The following is a 22516-nucleotide window of genomic DNA, read 5'->3' on the forward strand; positions in this document are numbered from 1 at the left end:
CACATTCCCTGGAGAAATGAGTAAAACAACGGGATATTCAAAATTTGTACAGCACACTAGAGCTAAAGCTGGAAAGATCAGCTTCATCCAAACAATGAGGGTTTTGAACACAAAGCAAAGCAGTTTACACGTCATTTAATTTAGGAAGGAAAAAAATACTCCATGCTCTTTGTGCCCATCTACCCTTTTCTCAGTAACCAAAGTATCACTGGCCCATGGCAAACGCTCTCTATTAGCTACAGAAAAGTCAGTCTGACATCTGGAGCACGATGACCAGTGACAGTAACAAGAGACCAGGATGTTCACTTTTTACAATCTCCAGCCTGCCTGCCTTGTCAACGCAACATCAATTTTGTTTGGGAAACCGCATGTACAGCCCCAGGCGAGATACAGTCTTTTGCAGCCCCCTTTGCAACTAGGAAGCAATTTCTAGCAAAGGAGACAGAAGGAGATTGCTGAGGACTCTGGGAAGACTTCTCTGTTTTTTCGGATGAACAGGAGAGTCAGGGCTAGCACAGCTTACGGTTCTCCTTTTTCTTCCTGTACCTGAATGCTGTTTTGACGGCAGTGCAGCATGGCCAACTTCAGGCCATAGAGAGACGCCAAGACAGTGACCAGACTTTAGCCATGACTTTATTTGAGAGGCTTAGCCAACACTAACAACCATGTTCCTTTAGATTTCTGGTTCTGTCAGGGAAATAAATGATCTGTCTAACCCATTACAGTAAAACTGGCCATGACTTAGAGCCGAAAAGAATTTCTAAAAGAAATACCAACCTTATTTTATAGATAAGGAAACTAAAACCAAAACCATGTTTCCATAAAAAAAAAAATTAAAAAGATAAACATGTCAGGAAAACTATTAATGTTTATTAATAAATTCTTACACCACACAGCAAAGGAATCACCTTCCAGTGGGAAATAAAAGGGAAAAACTGTGTAGATGAACTCAGTATTTTTCCACGGTATATTGTTTATATGTCTCTAGGGTTCAGACCATATACAGTGAATGAACACACACACACACACACATATATATATATAATATATATGCAGCAAATATATATGTACACACACAATAACATAATTGTTTTAGAGACAGAAAATACATATTAAAGAGTAAACCTATTTCAGAGCACAATCTTCAATAATCTCCTTAAGGGACACGAATGACATCATACCTGAAGAAATGGTTGTTTCCCCATAATATCCTGTCCCCATGGTGTAACTGTATTGGACTGGAGACAGATGACCCATTTACAAATGTTCTGTAAGGAGAAGAGATCAAACGTGAACGAGGAGTGCAGTATCACGTCTTCTGCTTTAAATTCCCAGTAACATAGAGATATAGTTACTAGGGAAAACAACAATTCCCCCAAATACAACCTGTTCTTGGTGAATTTTAATATTTACATTCACTCCTTTGCTGATTCACCTAAAATGTTGATGGTACAAAGCACAGGCACATCTCATTTTATTGCGCTTTGCTTTATTGTGTTTTGCAGATATCACATTTTTTACAAATTGAAGGTCTGTAGCTATCCTGTGTTAAGCAAGGCTATGGGAGATTCTTTTCAAACAGCATGTGCTCACTTCACATCTGTCATGGAGGCCTGTGATCAGGGACCTTTGACCTCACCTAATTGTTTTGGAACATCGTGAACTGCACCCATGTAAGATGGCAAATTTAATAAAAGCAGTGTGGGTTTTGACTCTCTCCCTCTCCTCGGGTCTCTTTATTCCGAGACACAGCCATATTGAAATTAGGCTAATTAATAACTACAATAACCTCTACCTATTTAAGTGAAGGAAAGAGTCACACACCTCTCAAAAGGTGGAAATAATTAAGCTTACTGAGGAATCACATCAAAAAACAAGACAGGACGAAAGTCAGGCCTCTTGTACCAACAGCTGGCCAAGCTGTGAGTGCACATGAAAAGCTCTTGAAGGAAATTAAAGGTGCTTCTCCAGTGACTACATGAATGATAAGGCAGAACAGTTTTCCTGCTGATATGGAGAAAGTTCAGTGGTCTGGAGAGAAGATCAGCCCAGCCACAATATTCCCTCAACTAAACCCTAATCCAGAGCACGGTCCTAACTCTCTTTAATTCTATGAACTGAGAAAAGTGAGGAAGCAACCGAAGAAAAGTTGGAAGCTAGCAGAAGTTGGTTCGTGAGGTTTAAGGAAAGAAGTCACCTCCATAACATAAGAGTACAAGATGAAGCAGCAAGTGCTAATGTAGAAGCTGCAGCAAGATTGCTGATGAGATTTTCGATGTAGATTAAACAGACTTCTATTGGAAGAAGATGCCATCTAGAACTTTCTTAGCTAGAGAAGAGAAGTCAACGCCTGGCTTCAAAGCTTCAATGGCAGGCTGACTCTCTTAGGGGCTAATGTAGCTGGTGACTTTAAGTTGATGCCAATGCTTATTGACCATTCTGAAAATCCTAGGGCCCTTAAGAATTATGCTAAAACAGCTCTGCCTGTGCTCTGTAAATGGAACAAAACCCAGATGACAGTATGTCTGTGTACACCACAGTGTGCTGAATATTTTAAGCCCACTGTTGAGACCTAATGCTCAGAAGATTCCTTTCAAAATATTACCGCTCATTGATAAGGCACAGAGAAGAGTATTCTTCGGGTGGCACAGTGACCATGTTTTCGTCTGTGCTTAAACGAAATGATGACGTGGCCTGCTCTGTCTTATTGCATCCCGGTCTTGGAGAACCCTTGCCTGAGGCTGGGGTTCTGTGTGATTATTTATGGCCTCACTAGAGAAGAGCACAGCACAGCTGTGAGGGCCACACCAGCTTCTGCTCCTGTTTTCTCACTTGATCCTTCCCCAGAGCTTGATAGTGTCTCAATACTTGAAGACTTTATGGATAAAATCAGTGATATTAGTGATTTTTTGATACCATAAAATGAAACAAATCAGCATTTGAAAGGTCAACATAATTCGTTAATCACTGTCTGTAACAGTTACAGACTGTTATACTTCCAACTCCCTAACAGGGGATAACAGCTCTATAGCAGATGGAAACAAAGTGACAAACGTGTCATTCATAAAATGTGGAGCCCCTTCACTCCTCAATGGTGTATTAAGTTCCTGTGTACTAGTCTCATATTCTGCGCCAGGAATGGAGAATCAAAAAAAGGCCCTTGTCCTCAAGCAGCTCACGGTCTAATGGGGTAATAAGGGTTCAGAGCCCATAGGCAGACACTAAGAAGCACTGCCACAACAGGGGGATGGTCCAATACCTCCTAAGGGCACTGCATTCAGACCAAACAGGGACCTCCCCGCAGGAGATCATGGCAGCCCTTAACCCTGCAGACCGAACAGGAGTTAGCAGGCCAAAGGACTGGCAGGTGCAGAGGAGGAGGAGATAAACCAGGGGGCTATAAGGGATTTTCTATCACAAACAGAGGAAAGCCTTCTAGGGCTGTGGTGAGTGAACCAGGAGGCAACTCAGGGTGTTAGCAGGGGCTCTGATGAAGACTTGATGAGGCCTAAATACGTAAGGCCATGGCAGTGGGCATACAGAGGAAGGAACGGGTGTGACAGGCATTAAAGCTAAATGTAAGGGGCCCACCCAACCAACTGGATAGCTTAATGTGGTCAACTTAAAAGCAACAAAGGCCATTGTCGCCAGTAGAGTACTTTCTTCCTCTGAAAAACTCTCATGATATGAACACTAATTCAAGTACGTTACCTGGTGTTCTTCTGAGGAGTCAGCATGACCTGGCCTTCTGACGTGATGTCTATAATGCAGTGTTCAGGAAGAATTCCCATGCCACACAGTTGGATATCTTGGGAATCTGCTGACCCTATCAATGTATGTTCCTAAGAAAAAAATCAAATTCACTGATTAATACTGTATTCTTACATGTACACAATTGAAATCATTTACACTGAGCCCTCTTATATTGTCCTATTACCTTTGCTAAAATATTTTTTTATTTTTATTTTACTTTTGAGACAGAGTCTTGCTCTATTCCCCAGGCTGGAGTGCAGCAGTGCAATCTCAGGTCACCATAACCTCCGCCTCCCAGGTTCAAGCGATTCTCCTGCCTCAGCCTCCCAAGTAGCTGGTATTACAGGCATGCACCACCATGTCCAGCTAATTTTCTTTGTATTTTTAGTAGGGACAGGGTTTCACCATGTTGGCCAGGCTGGTCTCAAACTCCTGACCTCAAGTGATCCAACCACCTCAGCCTCCCGAAGTGCTGGGATTACAGGCGTGAGTCACCATGCCTGGCCTAAAAGATTTTTAAAAAGCAAACGGAGGCAGGCGTGGTTGAAACAAAAACAGGAAGGGAGCTAGATTTGGCCTGTGAAAAGTAGTTGGCTGACCCTGACCTAGACTAACTCACCCACTCCCACAGCTTTAAATGCCATCTACAAATAAACTACATCTCTATCACCACCCTAGAGCTACATACTTTAGTTTCATTTTTTTCCCCACCTCCACAACCACTATTGCAGTCTTAGTCACTTTTTTTTTTTCTTTGAGACAGGGTCTTGTTCTGTCACCCAGGCTGGAGTGCAGAGACACCATCCATGCTCACTAAGCTTCACCCTCTTGGGCTCAAGCAATCTTCCTGTCTCAGTCTCTGAGTAGCTGAGATCACAGGCAGGCTCCACCCTGACCACTAATTTTTTTTTATTTTTTGTAGAGACAGGGTCTCACTATGTTGCTCAGGTTGATCTCAAACTCCTGAGCTCAAGCAGTCCTTCCACCTCGGCTGCCCAAAGCACTGGGATTACATGTGTGAGCCACCATGCCCAGCCTCAGCCACTATTATTTTCTGCCTACTCAGCCTACTTGACACAACTTGGATGTCTGAAGATGTATCAAAGGGAACAAAGGCCAAAGCTAAACTCTTGTTCCCGTCTCCCCCAACCCAACAGAAGTCTATTTCCTTCTCCAATAATAATGGATGGCACTACCACTACCAGTCAGTCAAATGAAAAGCTTAGATATGATTCTTGAGTCCTCTTTCTCTTACAAGCCCATACCCACCCCACGTCAATCAGGGAGAATCTTACAGATTTTTCCTCCAAGGTCTATCAAGAATCAGCTTGTTTTCCCCACCTCCACAACCACATCCTAGATTCGCACTCCAGGATCTCCTGCCTGTGGATGCAGGAGCTTCCTACTGTGTCTCCATTGCATGCCACTCCCTTCCACTCCTGCCACAACAGCTGGTCACATCATCCCCTATTTAAAACCTTCTAAGAGTGGGCATGGTAGCTTACACCTGTAATCCCAGCAATTTGGGAAGCCAAGGCAGGAGAATCGCTTGAACCCAGGAGATCAAGACCAGCCTGGGCAACACAGTGAAACCCTGTCTCTACTAAAAAAAAAAAAAAAAAAATTGTGGCTAGGCGCAGTGGCTCATATCTGTGATCCCAGCACTTTGGGAGGCCGGGGTAAGCGCATCACTTGAGGTCAGGAGTTCAAAACCAGCCTGGCCAACATGGTGAAACCTCGTCTCTACTAAGAATACAAAAAAATTAGCCAGGCGTGGTGGCGCGTGCCTATAACTGCAGCTACTCGGGAAGTTGAGGCAGGAGAGTGGCTTGAACCCGGAAGGTGGAGGTTGCAGTGAGCTGAGATCGCGCCACTACACTTTAGCCTGGGCGACAGAGCAAGACTCCATCTCAAAAAAAATAAAAATAAAAATAAAAATGAGGCAGGAAGATCACTTGAGCCCAGGAGATTGAGGCTACAATAAGCCATAATCGCACCACTGCACTCACCTGGGTGACAGAGCGAGACTCTGCCTCAAAAAAAAAAAAGAAAAGAAAAGAAAAAAAGAAAGAATAAAACCTTCTAGTGGCTTCTCTTTGAATTTCCAATAAAGCCCAAATTTTTACCCAGGCTTACGAAGCATTCAACAACCTGTCCTTGCCTGTCTCTGACCCTCACTCTCACCATCTTCCCCTCACAGAGCATGTGCCAGCCACATCGGCTCCCATCTGTTCTTTGAGCACACTGAGCCTATTTCCATCCTATTGCCTTTTACTAGCTGTTTCCTCTGTCTGAAATGTTCTTCCCCGATCCTGATATGGGTCATTTCTTATCATTTCTATCCCAGTTTTTAAAGTCACATCCTCAGAGAGGTGTTTCCTGAGCTCCCAACTGGAAAAAGCCACTGTCATCCTGCCCTATTTTAACTCTTTCCATGACACTGACTGACTGTGGGTTTACTGTCCATCTTGTACTCCAAGCACTTAACAAAGGCTTGGCATATGTAGGCATTAAAAAAATATAAAAATAAATGCACAATCATTTCCCTTTGTGTGCCCAGGTAATCAAAGTAAGATGAAGTTACTCAGGGATAGCATCTCAGTCTCTTTATTGATAGATGGGTATCATGATTCTAAAGTATTCTATTATAAAGTATTCCAGGATAAATAAAGGGGGTGTTATATTGTAGAAGAGTAAGAGAACTGTACAATTGGAACTAGAAAGAACTTTAGAGATGTTTTAATCCAATGCCTTCACTTACACATGGAGTGACGGAAGTCATCTGCCCAGCATCTAAATTGACTTTTGAATTTGAAGGCATAGTAATAAAAAATGCTCAGCCTCCAAATTCCACCATCCCACATTATGGTATCACTTTACTGAAGCAAAAACGGTTCTTTTACTTAAGCAAAAACAGTTGGTATCACTTTACTGAAGCAAAAAGTATTCTTTTACTGAAGCAAAAACTGTTCATCCTTTTGAATGTGCTTTGTTTTGAAGATATGCTTGTTGTGGGGTCAGCTTGGGCAGTCAAGAAATCAACACTGCCTCAGACTCGGCCCAACAGGGCTGGCCACACAGTCTGAAACAGAACCCAAACACCTCCATACAAGATGACCAGAAACATTTGACGACTCTCCAAACATCTTTAAACAGCTTCTTTAGTTTTTAGTCAAGGAGCAGATATGAATCAGAGATTTTTCTTGATGTGTGTGTTTGTGTGTTCCGATTTGAACTACATTACAATGGAAAGAAAAAGAATTTCTAGTTCTGAAAAAAGGACAGAATATTTAGGTCCTATTCTAACATCGCATCTCTTCCCACATAGTCAGCTCGTTAGCTTTACTTTCCTGGTCACCGTCATGTGACTATCCCCAGCTGACATCCTAACTCAGAATGCTACCAGCACTGTTCAGAAGCAAAGTAGGTAATGGATAATACTTTTTTTTTTTGAGACGGAGTCTTGCTCTGTTGCCCAGGCTGGAGTGCGGTGGCATGATCTCAGCTCACTGCAACCTCCACCTCTGGGGTTCAAGAGATTCGCCTGCCTCAGCCTCCCAAGTAGCTGGGACTACAGGCACATACCACCACCCCTGGCTAATTTTTATATTTTTAGTAGAGACAGAGTTTCATCATGTTGGCCAGGCTGGTCTTGAACTCCTGACCTCAAGTGATCTGCCCACCTCAGCCTCCCAAAGTGCTGGGATTACAGGTGTGAGCCACCACACCCGGCCAATAATACATCATTTTTTAATAGGCAAGGAAAATATGTGTATAAGAAACCATAGGAGTATCAAACAAAAAAGTGGAACGTGGAATCTTTTCTTTTGTGTAGTACTTCTGTTTACAAAGTGCTTCTGTATCTCCAACCCTCACAGGAACCTGGTAAAGTAGCCAGAGACACTTCCCTCCATTTACAAAGGAATTAATCTAGAGGGGGCAAAGGGCTTGGCCACAGACTAGAGAGACAGGTCACTCCCTCCTACCCCAGCTTTGGGGCCACTGAACCACAACACCTGAGACAAGCACACATGAAGGTATGCATCAAAGACACAGCCAAACTCACAGCACAACAACACACCGTATAAGACATTTATTAACAACAGGCCTTCTCAAAATGACACAGAGTCACTGCCCCCGGATCTTTCCAAGCTTTTCTGAAATGAAATCATGCAGTTCTCTTAGAGCTGTTTTCCAGGTAGTCAGCTTGTTAGCTTTACTTTCCTGGTCACATTAATTAAACCCACACATGTGAGGGGAAAAAAACTATTATCAACCCTGTGTTAGAGTCGTGCAGTCCATCATATATAATAAGTAATTTGTGCTCTGGGCTTGACACAGCCCATTCTGGACACTCCTCGAATCCATGTGGCATCTCAGGGTTCAGGCTTATTCTGAAGTTGTCTCTTATCTTACTAATATATCCCATGATTTATAGATTTCAGTGGATACATCTTTTCTGTTCCATGCTCTGACTCACTCAGTCTCTAAGTAACCTATACTCTCTCTCTTTTTTTTAACAGATTGATAACCCAAATTTTTAATTTTTCCTAAGAGTTATTGGAAACATAAATTTCATACCAACCGGTCCTAAGAACTTTATTTATACATTTTTTTCTTGTGAGCTAACACACTGCTCCCAGAAAAATGCACTTCACGTAAACCATAAAAGCTTTAGTATACTTACTAAATGAATCATTTAGTCTTCAAAGTCATCCATTTTTAAAGTTATCTACTTAATTCCTTGATACAAATCACATTAAATAATGGTAGGAAGGCTATTTAACTTATTGGAAATAATATCAGAGTATCATTTTTTTCTATTGTCAGGTTGAATGGCATCAAGGACTAAAAAAGAAAACTGAGCCCAGAAACCCAAGATGGTCCGTAACTTCTTGCTGTTTTTTGAGTAAGCATGGTTCCCCAAGTTTACTAAAGTACTGTGAAATATTATCCTATTTTGTGACAAGAATCTAGTAGCAAAGCACATTACTTCACCTTTAAGTAGTAGACCAGAAGCTCATTCAGAGCTGGGTCAGCATTCAGATTCACCAGGAAGCATTTATCATCCCCAACTTTGATTCCCGAAGACTGAAGAGATATTCCAAGACTCTCAAGCTGTTTCTGTCGTTCCTGTAAATGTATCAGAGAAGTATTAATTCCACAGCCATTGAGGCAGTGAGATATCCAAGCGCTTACATTACAATGTTACAATTATTCAATAGTGTTGTAATTCAAATACATTCTCTTAGGCTATGGTATTATAGATTTATTGCATTTTTCTCTTCTTTCCAAACTATATAATTTTTGCATTAATTCTAATTTTATTTTGAAAAATAAAGTCCATTACATATAGTAACTAATTGTACTAGTGAATTCTCAGTTTTCATTCTTGAAAATATCTAAAATCTTGAATTCATCTCATTTAACTCTGAATATATGAGCAAAGGTGTGTGCACTTTCCTCAACTGTGATCCTTCTTAAAAGCAAAGGAGGATCAATACACTCTTCTGCTTGACATCTTCAGCGACCTCCCAATCAGGATAAAGGCCAAACTCCCTCAGTAAAGTTCACAAGGCCCTTCAATGTGGCCTGCTTCCCCTCTGGCTTCTAACTTCTGTCAAACCCGGCATGAAACTGCATGAAACAAGTTCCAGGTCCTTGAAAATGCTAAGAATGTTCTCTGAGCTGGGCGTGGTGGCTCACGCCTATAATCCCAGCACTGTGGGAGGCCAAGGCAGGCAGATCACTTGAGGTCAGGAGTTCAAGACCAGCCTGGCCAACATGGTGAAACCCTATCTCTACTAAAAATATAAAAATTAGCCAGGCATGGTGGCAGGCGCCTGTAATCCCAGCTACTCATGAGGGTGAGGCAGGAGAATCACGTGAACCCGGGAGGTGGAGGTTGTGGTGAGCTGAGATCATGCCACTGCACTCCAGCCTGGGCGACAAAGAGAGACTCCATCTCAAAAAAACAAAACAAACAAACAAAAAACAAACCAAAAAAAGTTATCTTTGTTCTCGTTAGCTGAAAAGATTTTATACCTCTTTCTTCTATCTGGAGCAGACATGCTCCACTTCGTAACTGTTTATCAAGCCATTTCTCTCACACGGGACTGTGTGCTGTGTGGGCACGGATCCTACCTTATATACTGTTGTGTTCCCAGCACTTAGCAGTGAAGGACACATGGTGAGCACTCAAAACATCAGTGTGGTGAATTTATCCAAAAACAAACAAACTTGCATATGCACTCAAGCACTATCTTCATAATACGGGCCTTTCCTTTTTTGTGCCTGCCTCTGAACCCATACAACATATGAACATCTGTACATCATAAGGGTATAGGCATGGATCTCACAACCAGATGCTCTGTGGTTAGGGTACAGTCGGAGCTGGAGAGGGTATCTTCGACTATGGGTAAACAGCAAGTAGCAATGAGTCAATCACCTAAGACCTCTGATTCTGGGGAAAGGCAAGACAGACTAAGTCACTTAACTACAGCCACACAGTAAGTTTGCAGCATAATTAAAATAAAGCTTCACAATTTTGCTATTTCTAGGCATGCCACTGTAATTTATACAATCACTGCAACTCAGCCAATATATCCTACCTAGAAGTATACTACCACAAAACTGAAATGTGTATTTTGGTCCTGGGTCTTCAAATCAAATCAAGTCTTTAAATCAAGTTCTAACAAAAAGGACTACAGGCTTCTTTCAGAAGTTTTGAGTCATTTAACACTAACCATCAGCGTTTTCTGTGCTCATTTCCAAGAATTTCTCCTTGATAAAGAGTCATGTCCATAAGATGAAGAAAGTAACTATACCTTTCTCTAAGTTATCCTAGTTATTACTGTTTTACGCTACTTCCCTGTGCATGTTTCTGTCATTTGAGATTTTATACTGGTAAAAACGCTACAAAACTTTTGTCTAATCCAAAAGAGACATAATGGTGGAAAACTGTCAATTCGTTATTGTGTTTCCCACCAAAAACTAAAGTTTTAAAATCATCTTAAAAAATTACGAATGTTTGTAACACCTAGGAATCAGCTCATAACAAAGTACTATATGATAAAATACAGTTTACTGATATCATCAAATATTGCTTCTGATATCAGGGGTTGGTTAACTTTTCCTATAAAATGTCAGATAGTAAATATTTAGTCTTTGTGGGCCATGGGCTCTCTGTCTTATTCGTTTCTGCTGCCGAAAACATACATAATACGTAAACAAATGAGCACAGCTGTACTCCAAAAAAATTTACAAAAGCAAGTGGCGGACCCGGTTTAATTCACATGCATTGTCTGTCAACCCCTGACCTATCTCAAGGTTTGGATTTCACTTAAGTGTATATCTTCTAATGGGAATATAAAAGATAAAAATAAGGGACAATGTGGTATAGCAGATATGGCACTGTAATTAGAAAATACTCATCATGAGTTCTTTTTATGCAAAAATATTATTAAGCGTACAACACTAAAAGATAGTCTTTTTTCTTAAGAACCTTACAAACTCAATAGCAACTAAAACTACCCATAACAATTAAACAATGGTAAAGTATTGGATGATGTAGGGTCAAAGGGTGCAGAAGCTGCAGGGAATTCCGTGGCAGGGCCATCTGAGGGCTAGCACCCTATCGGAAGGTGTCACAGAGCCCGGAGGACCCATGGAGAGCCCAGCTAACTTGCAATTGCCCCCAAAATGATGTGAGAAGTCCTTCAAAAAAGAAAGTCATTGAATTCAGTCTGCCCGGAAATTGCCAAATTTATCTGACCATGGACCACGTCAACTGACATGTCTCAAGTCATCTTCCAGAAGATACACTAACACTTTGTGGCTCTACTGTCAGAAATAGATTTTGGAAGATGTCAGTTTGGATTAGGAAGAGGTAAGTGACCAACAGACCAGGTTTTTTCAATGACAGAAGAAAAACGTTCAGCAGCACTACAGCCTGGGAGCTCTAGAAGGTAAGGCATTGAAGCTGCTGCTGAATAAAATCAGGCAGTGCCCCCAAAAGGGACCCCTGGGAGAGGAAAAGTAAAGGTGCCAACACTAAGATCCCCGATGCAGACTCACTTAGACTTGCCCTGTTTTCTATCAGCACAACGACTCATCACAACAAATGTTTACTGTTGGAGCAACTGAGAATGGCTCAAAGTGGCTTCCAAATTGGACAATTATTAGAATGACTTACAATTCATAAAAACCACAGGGAGATATGTAATGAGAAATAGTTTATATACTGATCTCTTCTCTATAATTTGAGGGATATGCTTTAAGATAAGCCAATGCAGGGACACAAAAACAACACTGGCCATATGTTGATCTTTAATGAAACCAGGTGATGGGTACCTGTAGATTTAGTATACTTTTTTCTAATTTTTATCTACTTTGAAAATGTCTGCAATAAAAATGTTTTTAAAATCTATTTTAATCCCGGTCTGTGCTAATATAACATCCACTTTATGCTAAGTAACAACAGTACCATCCTACAATATCTGATACACAGATTGATTCTGGACAGCACATTTCAAGATGGAATCTACTGAGTGAAAACAGATGGAACAAGTTCTATATATTCTCTAATACAAGTTAAAACAGTTAAAAACAACAGGGAATTTTAACTTAGAAAAGGAAGAGGAAGAAGCAGAGAGATGACTTTATATACACGAACAACTTGGGTAGCAACAGTCCCTATCTTGTAAGACTACTGAGAGGATTACATCAAGTACTGTAGTTAAAAGTGCTTAGCATAGGGCTCAATACGTAAGTGGATCCAATAAATGCTGGCTGTTACTGTCATCACCAGTTCCTGTGTTTGGGTGGGACCTCTCTTAGCTACTAAAGAACAAACTAGGGCCAGTAAGTAGAAGTGAAAGAATAAAAGACTGATTCAATCGCTACTATTAGAGTTGTCTGATCACAAAAAGCCTGTCAGATGTGGTCCTGAGCTCCACATTACTATATATATTTCTAAAACAGAAGTTGGATAATCATGAAACAGGAAAGCCACAGTGTAAATCTATTATTAGGTGGACAGACTTTTTCTCCCAATGCTAAACTTAACTAGATCTTCCTAGACGAATACTAATGTTCCCGCCCTAAGGTTTCTGTTGTGTTTTTTTTTTTGTTTTTTGTTATTGAGACAGAGTCTTGCTCTGTCACCCAGGCTGGAGTACAGGGGCATGATCTCAGCTCACTGCAACCTCCGCCCCTCGGGTTCAAGCGATTCTTGTGCCTCAGCCTCCCAAGTAGCCGGGACTACAGGTGTGTGCCACCACGCCCAGCTAATTTTTGTGTTTTTAGTAGAAACAGCGTTTCGACATCTTAGCCAGGCTGGGCTCGAACTCCTGACCTGAGGTGATCCACTTGTCTCAGCCTTCCAAAGTGCTGGGATTACAGGTGTGAGCCACCACACTGGCCACCACCCTAAGATTTCATAACTATTACTGTTACTAGAAAATGGTGAGAGACAGTCACCTCAGATTTAGGAATTTCATATTATTTTCACTGGGTTTTCACATGGAACCAAGAAGTTCATGGCCTAATACCTAAAAAAAAAATTAATGATACTTTTTTTTTTTCTTGGCCACATGCACTGGATTAATTTTGTAATTTCAGGAAGTTCCTTAGGTCTCTAAAGCACTTAATAGAATGGAGTGTTAAGAGCCAGGGGCTACAAAGGAGTTATTTCATTAAATTTTTTTAAAAAAGATTACTGATACTAAAAAATTATTTCTCACATAAATGATTAAATGCAATTATATCCTGTTTATCCTTCGAATTAATTTTGCAAAGTATAGATTCTCTTAGATCTAGATTCCTAATGATAGTGTTAGATTTGCCATCAACCAAGCTGAAGATCAAAAAGGAACTAGGAAGACCATGTGTTCCACTGTGCAAACTGCCATGAGGTTTCACGCGCTTCATCAGTCAGGAAACACGAACCTGTGCAATCTCCTCCGTTTTCCTTAATTTCTCCTCCCAGGTCACAGTCATTTCCTGGATTAGCTTCTCAGATTCTTCCAGCCGGTCCTTTAGCTCTGGAGATTTCATTGCCTACAAGCAAAATGTTTACTTCATGAAATGTCTAGATGATGCCCTGGAAAAAGAAGCGGCCAACTCTAAAAGGACAAAAGTAACAATCTGCCTCCTCTTGGCTGAATGTCATGCTGAGGTCCAACATCTACTTGAAATGTAACGACAGACCTCCAGTACCTCGATTGTTCTGAGGACCACAAACTCATCGAGTTATCCAAAATATGCCCAAAAGGAAGGCTTTTTTCCTTTTCTGCCACTCTACTGTGAAGATGTAATTACATTTAAGGATGCAAAAATGTAAAGCTTCTAAGGGTTTATTTTTAAAATCCCAATAGGTTATACATCTAGACTCAGACACATGATTCATTCTAGCCCTTGCTGATGACTTCAGGAATTAATCCACGTATATACAGACTTAACGTGTACATGTTGCAGATTGGATGGTGTTATTAATACCAAGGAGACAACACTCTTCATGGACTGTAAAATTATTCCTATAAAAACAGGATAAAATTCAACAGGTAAAAATATGATCAAGATAATCATCTTGACCATGTCTCTTACTGATTTATTCCCAGAAAACAGGTATAAGAAAGAAAGCAAACTCCAGAAAGAATCCCATAGTGCTGAGAAACTGTGGGAAGAGAAATGCTAATGAAAGCAAGAATCCTGGCCGGGCACACTGGCTCACTCCTGTAATCCCAGCACTTTGGGAGACCGAGGTGGGAGGATCACCTGAGGTCAGGAGTTCAAGACCAGCCTGACCAACATGGAGAAACCCCGTCTCTACTAAAACCACAAAATTAGCTGGGCGTGGTGGCATGCACCTGTGATCCCAGCTGCTCAGGAGGCTGAGGCAGGGGAATCACTTGAACCCAGGAGGCAGAGGTTGCAGTGAGCTGAGATCATACCATTGCACTCCAGCATAGGCAATAAGAGTGAAACTCCATCTCGAAAAAAAAAAAGTAGGAATCTTGAATCTGACACTTCATTCCACTTTCCCAAGAGGATGAGCACTTGGGATTGCAGGTCAGAGTTGGCAGGTTTTCAAATTTATTCATGTAACATTATCCATTACAGAATATACAGAAGATAGTTATAACAGAATACTACTAAATATATGGGTACTTCTACTATAAAATATTTTCTACAAACATAATTAATCCACAACATGGAAAAGCTAGATTATGAAAGTGTAGAAGACTCAAGATTTTCATTCTGACTTCTACCAGGTAACAAATGAGATTCAACAAAAATCTTGCTCTCCATCATTTTCTGCACAAAAATTAAAATTATATACACAAGGTCTCCAGCATCTCTCTTCCTCTCCTATTCTATTCTACCTCTCTTTTGTCTGCTGCCTGAATAGAAATGCAAACATTTTCTCAATTGTCTTTATTTGTTGCTGTTCAATCTTTTTCATATCTGTAAAACCTCTTTGGATTCACAAAGTAGAGTACTCATCCCTCACAGCCCAGGGGAAGAAAATTCAAGCTCCAGGCTGACTCCTCTTTCTGGACTCACAGGGCACACGCGGTTGTGCCTCCTACCTCTGCTTTGGTCAGCTGCTCCCGGAGTTTCTCAACTTCTTCCCGGAGATCCCGGATAATTCGGGCATTAGGGTCCTCGTTCACCACAGCGTGGTTAACAATGTGCTTGGCTCGATCTGCATACCGCAGAGTTGAGAGGGTTTCATCATAGTTATCAGCTGCAGGACTCACAGTAGCCACCATGGCAGTCTTGCTGTTACCCCCAAGGCTGTCCTACAGGAGAAAAAAGAAAGTTGAGTAGCATATTAAAGTTGAAACAAGACATCATATGAGAAACCTGAAATCAGAAATGGTGAACAAATTTCCCCGGGTCCGACACGTTCAGTGACAGAGCCAGGGCTAAAATGCAGGTGTACGGACTTGGGTCCTGTGCTGTGTCTTCTCTGCCAAGCCATTGTACTAAAAAGAGGGAGTTTTAGCCTTTGATAAAGGACAGGGAAATGTCATGAAACCTACCTTTATCTCAGGGTAACAAAAATTAATTCTAAGCTATCTGCCCTATTTTATAAGCAAGATGAGACCACAAGAACACAGACTACTCGGAATAAAAAAGGACTCCTTAAATGCCTCCAACATCTTCCTTAGAGGAACAAGCATGATACTTATTTGGCAAGCTCCTCCACAACCCCCTGCACTGGGAGTCTCTGTGAAGCCTAATAACGGCTCAGAAAGTTGCTGTTACAAGCTATCAAGCACCTTGTAAAGTTTTTACAACATAAGGTACAATTACAATCTTACAAAAAATATGTTAAAGCCATTTCATTTTCTTCCCTCTGATAGCACTTCAAAAGCTACTAACGTTACAAGTTCTACAGAAACACTTCCACCATTCGGACAACGGTCCTGAGAAGAGATACTGTCTTCACGATACTCAAACTGCGAAGTGCAGTGAAACAGCTTGAGGACTGACTGGCTTCCAACAAAATGAAAAAATGACCCTTGCTTGAGAACATTAAAAATAGAGAGATATAACTCAGGCACAAAACTAGACTTGGGACATCAAGCCCACCATGCTGTACTGCACCACAGACAAGGCTGCCCGTGCAGGTGACCTCCTGGTACCCACACCTTGAGTGTGGCCAGGACTTATTCATCGGTCTCCAAGGAATGAAAGTGATGGCATGTCACTTTTAAGGGTAGATTCAAAGAAGATGGTGGCTTCTGTTTTGGGTGTTTTCTTTCACTCGAGGGGAAACGGGCTGCCGTGAAGTGAGGTGGCCCTATGAAGACAGGCCCACAGGAATGCGTTTGGAAGCAGATCTTCTGGACCCTGCTGACAACCATGTAAGTGAGCAGACACCTCCCCACACTGGTCATGCCTTGAGATGATGATGGCACCCCCATCCCCAACACTTTAATTACATCCACGTGAAACAACCCGGCTAGAGCCAGGTTGTTAAGCTGCACGCCCCCGGAGTCTTGACCTATGGAAACCCTCAGACAATAAATGACTTGTTTCCAGCTGTTCCATTTTGGGGGTAATGTGTTACAAGCAATAGGTAACTACTCATACACTAGGACAGCAACCCAGGCTGAGACAAAGTATCAAAGCAAACAAACAAAAAGATTGAATATACTCTTTTTGGTAACAGAATGTCACTGAATGACAGACTCTCAAGATTAGAGGGAACACTGCAACGGGCCAGTAATGGGGAATTCACTAGAGCATAAGAAAGCTAACTCTCCTTTGGGGCAGCATTAACCTATGGAAAACTGCTTTTGAAGACTTTGCCAATCTTATTACAACTAAAATGTGTTGGAACAATCTGTGATTTCCCCAGTCTTTGGGCACGCACTTTATTTTACTTAGGTCTCCACCTTTTGCGAATTCAATTTATCACAGAGCCTGGTTTTATCGGTGAGAAACAGGTCCGTTTGGACAATGGAGGTTAAATCTTGCACTCTGCCTAAAAATCTAGAACTGGTAAGTTGAACAATATCCTAGCCCAGTTAGATTCTGCCTTCAAGTCCAACATGATTTCCACTGCCCACAATACACATTTGGTAACACAGAGAAAATTCAGGTCTGAAGATTGAATAAGGTGACCTGATATCTTTCCAAATTATCTTGCCCTAGTTTCAGAAACAAAATGATTCCTAAGGTGTTACTAAAAGGTCAGTATGATCACAGACAGTATGTCCCTTATTCATATACAGTGAAAGTTTGGTTTTCCACAGAAAACATAATTATATTGTTGAAGAAAATATAATTTAATGCATGACACAGAAAGAACTATAACTAATTTGGACTTTAGGAGGTAAAAGCCATGACTGTTTGCTTCGCTCTTCACTTCTAGACACTAATCTCACATAGCTGGTGCTCCAGATTTGGCAACTTCCAGAAAAAATTCACGAAGAGTCCCATGCACATGAATGAAATTCAAATGTGATATAACAAGAGCACAGGAATTCAATCTCATTGCTGTTTGGTTCACCAGCAGCATCGCGCTGTCCTCTGAGAACCACAGCACACTGTCAGCCCACGTGAACAGCAAATGCTGTCAGTTGAAAGGGGATCTGTAACAACAACTACCAAAGGAGAAAAGCATGTATATTGTGCTCCAATTTATGCTGAGAAAAGGAAACCTGGCAAACAACAAATGCTTGATATTTTAAAAGCCCTTGTTCATGGAGTAACAATACCCTTATGTTAAAAATGACCTCATGCCATCAGCAAAAAGGAAATCACAACAAAAGAACTGGCACTCATTCAAGGAAAAAGTAGAAAGTGTCTTGTTTACTCTTTAACTGTTTAATTGGGCAAATCGGACGAGGTTTGTTTCAAGAGTGGCAACTGCAAATTAGACATAGGATAGAATTTACTTTTGGAAGTCAGAATTTTTAAAAGCTGAAAGAACTCTGTGAAGACATATAATCAAATTATTTCATTTTACAGATGAGAAAGTGAGACCCAGGAAAACGACAGACTTTTCAAAGGTCACAGAGCTGGTTCAGAGCAGAGCTGAAATTATTCATTCATTCGACTCTTCCTGGAGTTCACCATCTAGGGAGGATGCTGGTAAGCAAACATTATATGACAGGAACTAAGATGATAGGGATAAATACAATATGGTCTAAAACAAACAGCAGAGAGCCAAATCTTGAAAGGTTAAGGAAGACTCTCACAGAAAGTGACACGTGAGACTCAAAAATAGAGAAGCGTTACCCAGGTAAAGGGAGAGGGTCTGAGAGGAGGCAGGAGAGACTGAAGAGATGGGAGGGGAAAGCATGTTTCAAGTGAAACAAGAGTAAAGTCCTAGAGGTAAGACAACACTCATCACCTAGCTGGAGTTTGTAACACCAAGAAGCACACGATGAACAATAAAAAGTAAAGGTGGTCAGCTCATGAAGGACCTTGTAAGTCACACGCCATTAAAGAATTTGGACTCTGTGGCTGGGTGCAGTGGCTCATGCCTGTAATCTCAGCACCGTGGGAGGCCGAGATAGGAGGATCACTTGAGTCCAGAAGTTCAAGACCAGCCTGGCCAACATAGTGAGACCCTGTTTATACAAAAACGAAAAAAAATAGAATTTGGACTTTATCCTAAGTGCCTGTGGAAGTTACTGAAGAGACTGAGGGTTAAGAGTATTAATTTAAAAAGATGTTGCAACCTAACCATGGAGAAAGGACTGGACTAAGAAAGCTTGAGGGAAATGACTGTCATCCAAGCGACAGATGAAAGTGGCCTTCATTAGGGAGGTGGCAGTAGGAACAAAAAGAGGGAGATGAATTAGAAAGGTACTCATCATCTGAGCACTCATTACCAGAAATTACTTCATGTTAAGAGGCCCACATTTAGATGGTTATTCAGAGGACCAAAAATCATCTTAATATGAAACAGTTCTCTACTAACCACTTAGCGAATGCATAACCCTCGTTTAATGGTTGTTCCATCCTCCCTGGGAGAAGAGCACTCACATCCATCGCGGACCAACTCACCAAGAGGAGCCACAGCTTCTCTCATTCTCAGATGTTACACACATTAAGAGCACAACACAATTACAATGCAAATACGAGGCAGAAAAAAAAAAGACCCTGGGAAACTGAAAATGTTATAGAAGATGGGCAGTTTTACAAGTTCAATGGAAATTATTCTGGAGAATACAGGAAGTATGCCCATGTCAAAGTAGGATCTGGATGAGTCAGACTAAGAATTTAAGAAGGAAAAAGCAACAGGGACCTGAAACCCACTTTAAAGGAAAAGAATCTGCATTTCCACCAATTTGGAGAGGGCTCTGGGAAAACTGCTTAAGCTCTGGAACATGTTTTGCAAAAAATACCCCTATTTACGATCTTCTGTGAAGGCTAAATGATGTTAAAAAAAAAAATCATATACATTTCTTTTTTTTTTTTTTTGAGATGGAGTCTCACTCTGTTGCCTAGGCTGGAGTGCAGTGGCATGGTCTTCGCTCACTGCTACCTCTACCTCCTGGGTTCAAGTGATTCTCCTGCCTCAGCCTCCCAGGTAGCTGGGATTACAGGTGCACACCACCACTCCCAGCTCATTTCTGTATTTTTAGTAGAGATGGGGGCTTCACCATGTTGGCCAGGCTGGTCTCAAACTCCTGGCCTCAGGTGATCTGTCCACCTCAGCCTCCCAAAGTGCTGGGATTACAGGTGTGAGCCCCATGCCCAGCCAGATCACATACATTTTTAAGGAAAAAAATAATGTCAAATATTCAGCAAACACGGGACTTATTTTTAATACATGAAAGTTGTAATTATAACTTAAGTTAACTGAATAGCAGATTAAGTGACCTTTTAAAAAATGTTTATGGTTTCATTCTTCAAGCTCAAGTATTATGAACAGTTTTTTTTTTCATTATTTTCTATCAAAGACTGGTAAATATCAAGTGAGTATCCTTCTAATGAAAATAACCTTTGATAAGATGAGCACAACCTTGGCAAAAATAGCTGCACAGTCAAGTCAGTGCTGATTCCAATCCCGATCCTGCCATTCACTAGTTCTGCACCCTCTGTCTCATCTGACTACTGGGAACACCACCCTTTCTGTTCTAAGAAGGAAATGAGATGATGTCCATGAAGCCCTTGGTATGGCACCAGACACTCCTGCAACGGGTGCTCCTGGCCTCCAGCCCACTGAAGCCACCCAGTGATTACCCATGCCATTTTCACTGTGTCGATTAACAAAAGATAGTTCTTGTTTTCTGGTGCTTTTTTTTTTTTTTTTTTTTGAGAGGGAGTCCCACTCTGTCACCAGGCTGGAGTGCAGTGGCACGTTATCGGCTCACTGCAACCTCCTCCTCTTGGGTTCAAGCGATTCTCCTCTCTCAGCCCCCCGAGTAGCTGGCATTACAGGCATGCACCACCACACCCAGCCAATTTTTGTATTTTTAGTACAGGCAGGGTTTCACCATGTTGGTCAGGCTGGTCTCAAACTCCTGACCTCACCTGATCCTCCCGTCTTGGCCTCCCAAAGTGTTGGGATTACAGGCGTTAGCCTCTATGTCGGACCAACAAAAGATACTTGTTGTTTTAAATGGACTCAAGTAGCAACACTGAAACAAGGACAATGTATGATCAGGAAATGTTTCTGTGGAAAGTTTGAGGAAGCATCTTATCAAGATTTCTTCTAGAGGACAGGCATGGTGACTCACAACTGTAATCCTGGCAGTTTGGGAGGCCAAGGCAGGAGGATGCTTAAGGCCAGGAGTTCAAGACCAGCCTGGGCAACATAGTGAGACCTCATCTCTACTAAAAATTTAAAAAAAAAAAAAATGCTACATATCGTGGTGCATACCTGTAGTCCCAACTACCCAAGGAGGCTGATGTGGGAGGATCACTTGAGTCCAGGAGTTCTAGACTGTAGTGAGTTATGACTGCACAACTGCACTCTAGCCTGGACAACAGAGACCCCCCCTGTCTCAAAAAAAAAAAAAAAAAAAAAAAAAGACTTCTTATATATTTAAAAAAAAATTCCTGACCAGTTGCGGTGGCTCATGCCTGTAATCCCAGCACTTTGGGAGGCTGAGGTGCATGGATCACTTGAGATCAGGAGTTCAAGACCAGCCTGGTGAACATGGCAAAACCCTGTCTCTACTAAAAGTAAAAAAATTAGCCAGGTGTGGCAGTGCGCACCTGTAATCCTACTCGGGAGGCTGAAGCAGAAGAATCACTTGAACCAGGAGGTGGAGGTTGCAGTGGGCTGAGACTGCACCACTAAACTCCAGCCTGGGTAACAGAGCAAGGCTCTGTCTCAAAAAAAAATAAATAAATAAAAAAGTTCCTTTGGTAATGAAACAATTAAAAAAAATTTTTTAATACATATGTTTAAGGTATAAAGCATGTTTGATATATGTAAACATACTAATATCATTGATTACTACAAACAAATGAATACATCCATCACCTTACACGGTTACCTTTTGTGAGAAGCACACCTAAAATATAGCAAAATTTTTTTTTGTATACGATACAATGTTATTAACTATAGTCCTTATACTGCCCATTAGATATCCAGACTTAGTATCCTATATAACTGCAAGTTTATTCACTAATTTTAATGGCTTTTATGAAAAAGAATAATTATATTCATCCTCCAAAGTCTTGAATTTTGCAGTTTGCTTGTTTTTCTAATTATTCTACAGAAAAAAACTACAAAACATTTCTGTTAGTCTTACAGAAGTAGAAGTGCTTATGCTGTTTGAGACAGGAAGGAAAAGTAAATTTTTTTTTTTAGGTTAAAAGCACTGAGGTGTTTAGTTATATAGGCCGACACCAGTGATTCAAATAACAAAATCTGAATAATAATGTACTACTTTAAAAGACTAAAGGTTAGAATTGTCTTTATGGCAGGCCAAGGTGTTTTAATTTTGTTCCTAAAAATTATCTCTTACTATCTGATGTTTGTGAGGTTGCATGACAAACCTTTACAAGTGGTTTTAATTATCAAAATTTGTTTACACTTTTGTTTAAATTTCTAACAGTACTGCATTTTGGCCAAAGGAAGTAATTGGACCTGATTTTCTACTGTGGCCAATTTATTGAATTTTAGCATTACATTTAAGAAAGAACACACTGACATTTACATAAAGAATGTTTTATTTTAACAAAACATACTCAAACAGTGTGCGGAGTTTTGAATTAAAAAGTTGAACACTAGTAAATCTTGAGAGGAGGTAGAAACCAGGAGAAACCCCTAATTCATTTC

At 41.0% G+C, this 22516-nt stretch overlaps 1 protein-coding gene across 2 annotated transcripts in view; it reads right to left on the bottom strand.

Annotated features, from left to right (window-relative positions):
* KIF13B (kinesin family member 13B) overlaps nucleotides 1-22516 on the bottom strand; it is a 193901-nt gene that overhangs the window by 83192 nt on the left and 88193 nt on the right. For both annotated transcript variants that reach the window (XM_015145099.3, XM_015145098.3), the window contains exons 11-15: nucleotides 15345-15557; nucleotides 13702-13812; nucleotides 8752-8886; nucleotides 3712-3842; nucleotides 1182-1268 (exon numbers count right to left, since the gene is read on the bottom strand). In XM_015145099.3, the coding sequence (XP_015000585.3) occupies nucleotides 1182-1268; nucleotides 3712-3842; nucleotides 8752-8886; nucleotides 13702-13812; nucleotides 15345-15557 (677 nt within the window). The remainder of the gene's footprint in view (nucleotides 1-1181; nucleotides 1269-3711; nucleotides 3843-8751; nucleotides 8887-13701; nucleotides 13813-15344; nucleotides 15558-22516) is intronic.

Source organism: Macaca mulatta, chromosome 8, assembly GCF_049350105.2.
Source record: "Macaca mulatta isolate MMU2019108-1 chromosome 8, T2T-MMU8v2.0, whole genome shotgun sequence".
Classification (NCBI taxonomy): Eukaryota; Metazoa; Chordata; class Mammalia; order Primates; family Cercopithecidae; genus Macaca; species Macaca mulatta.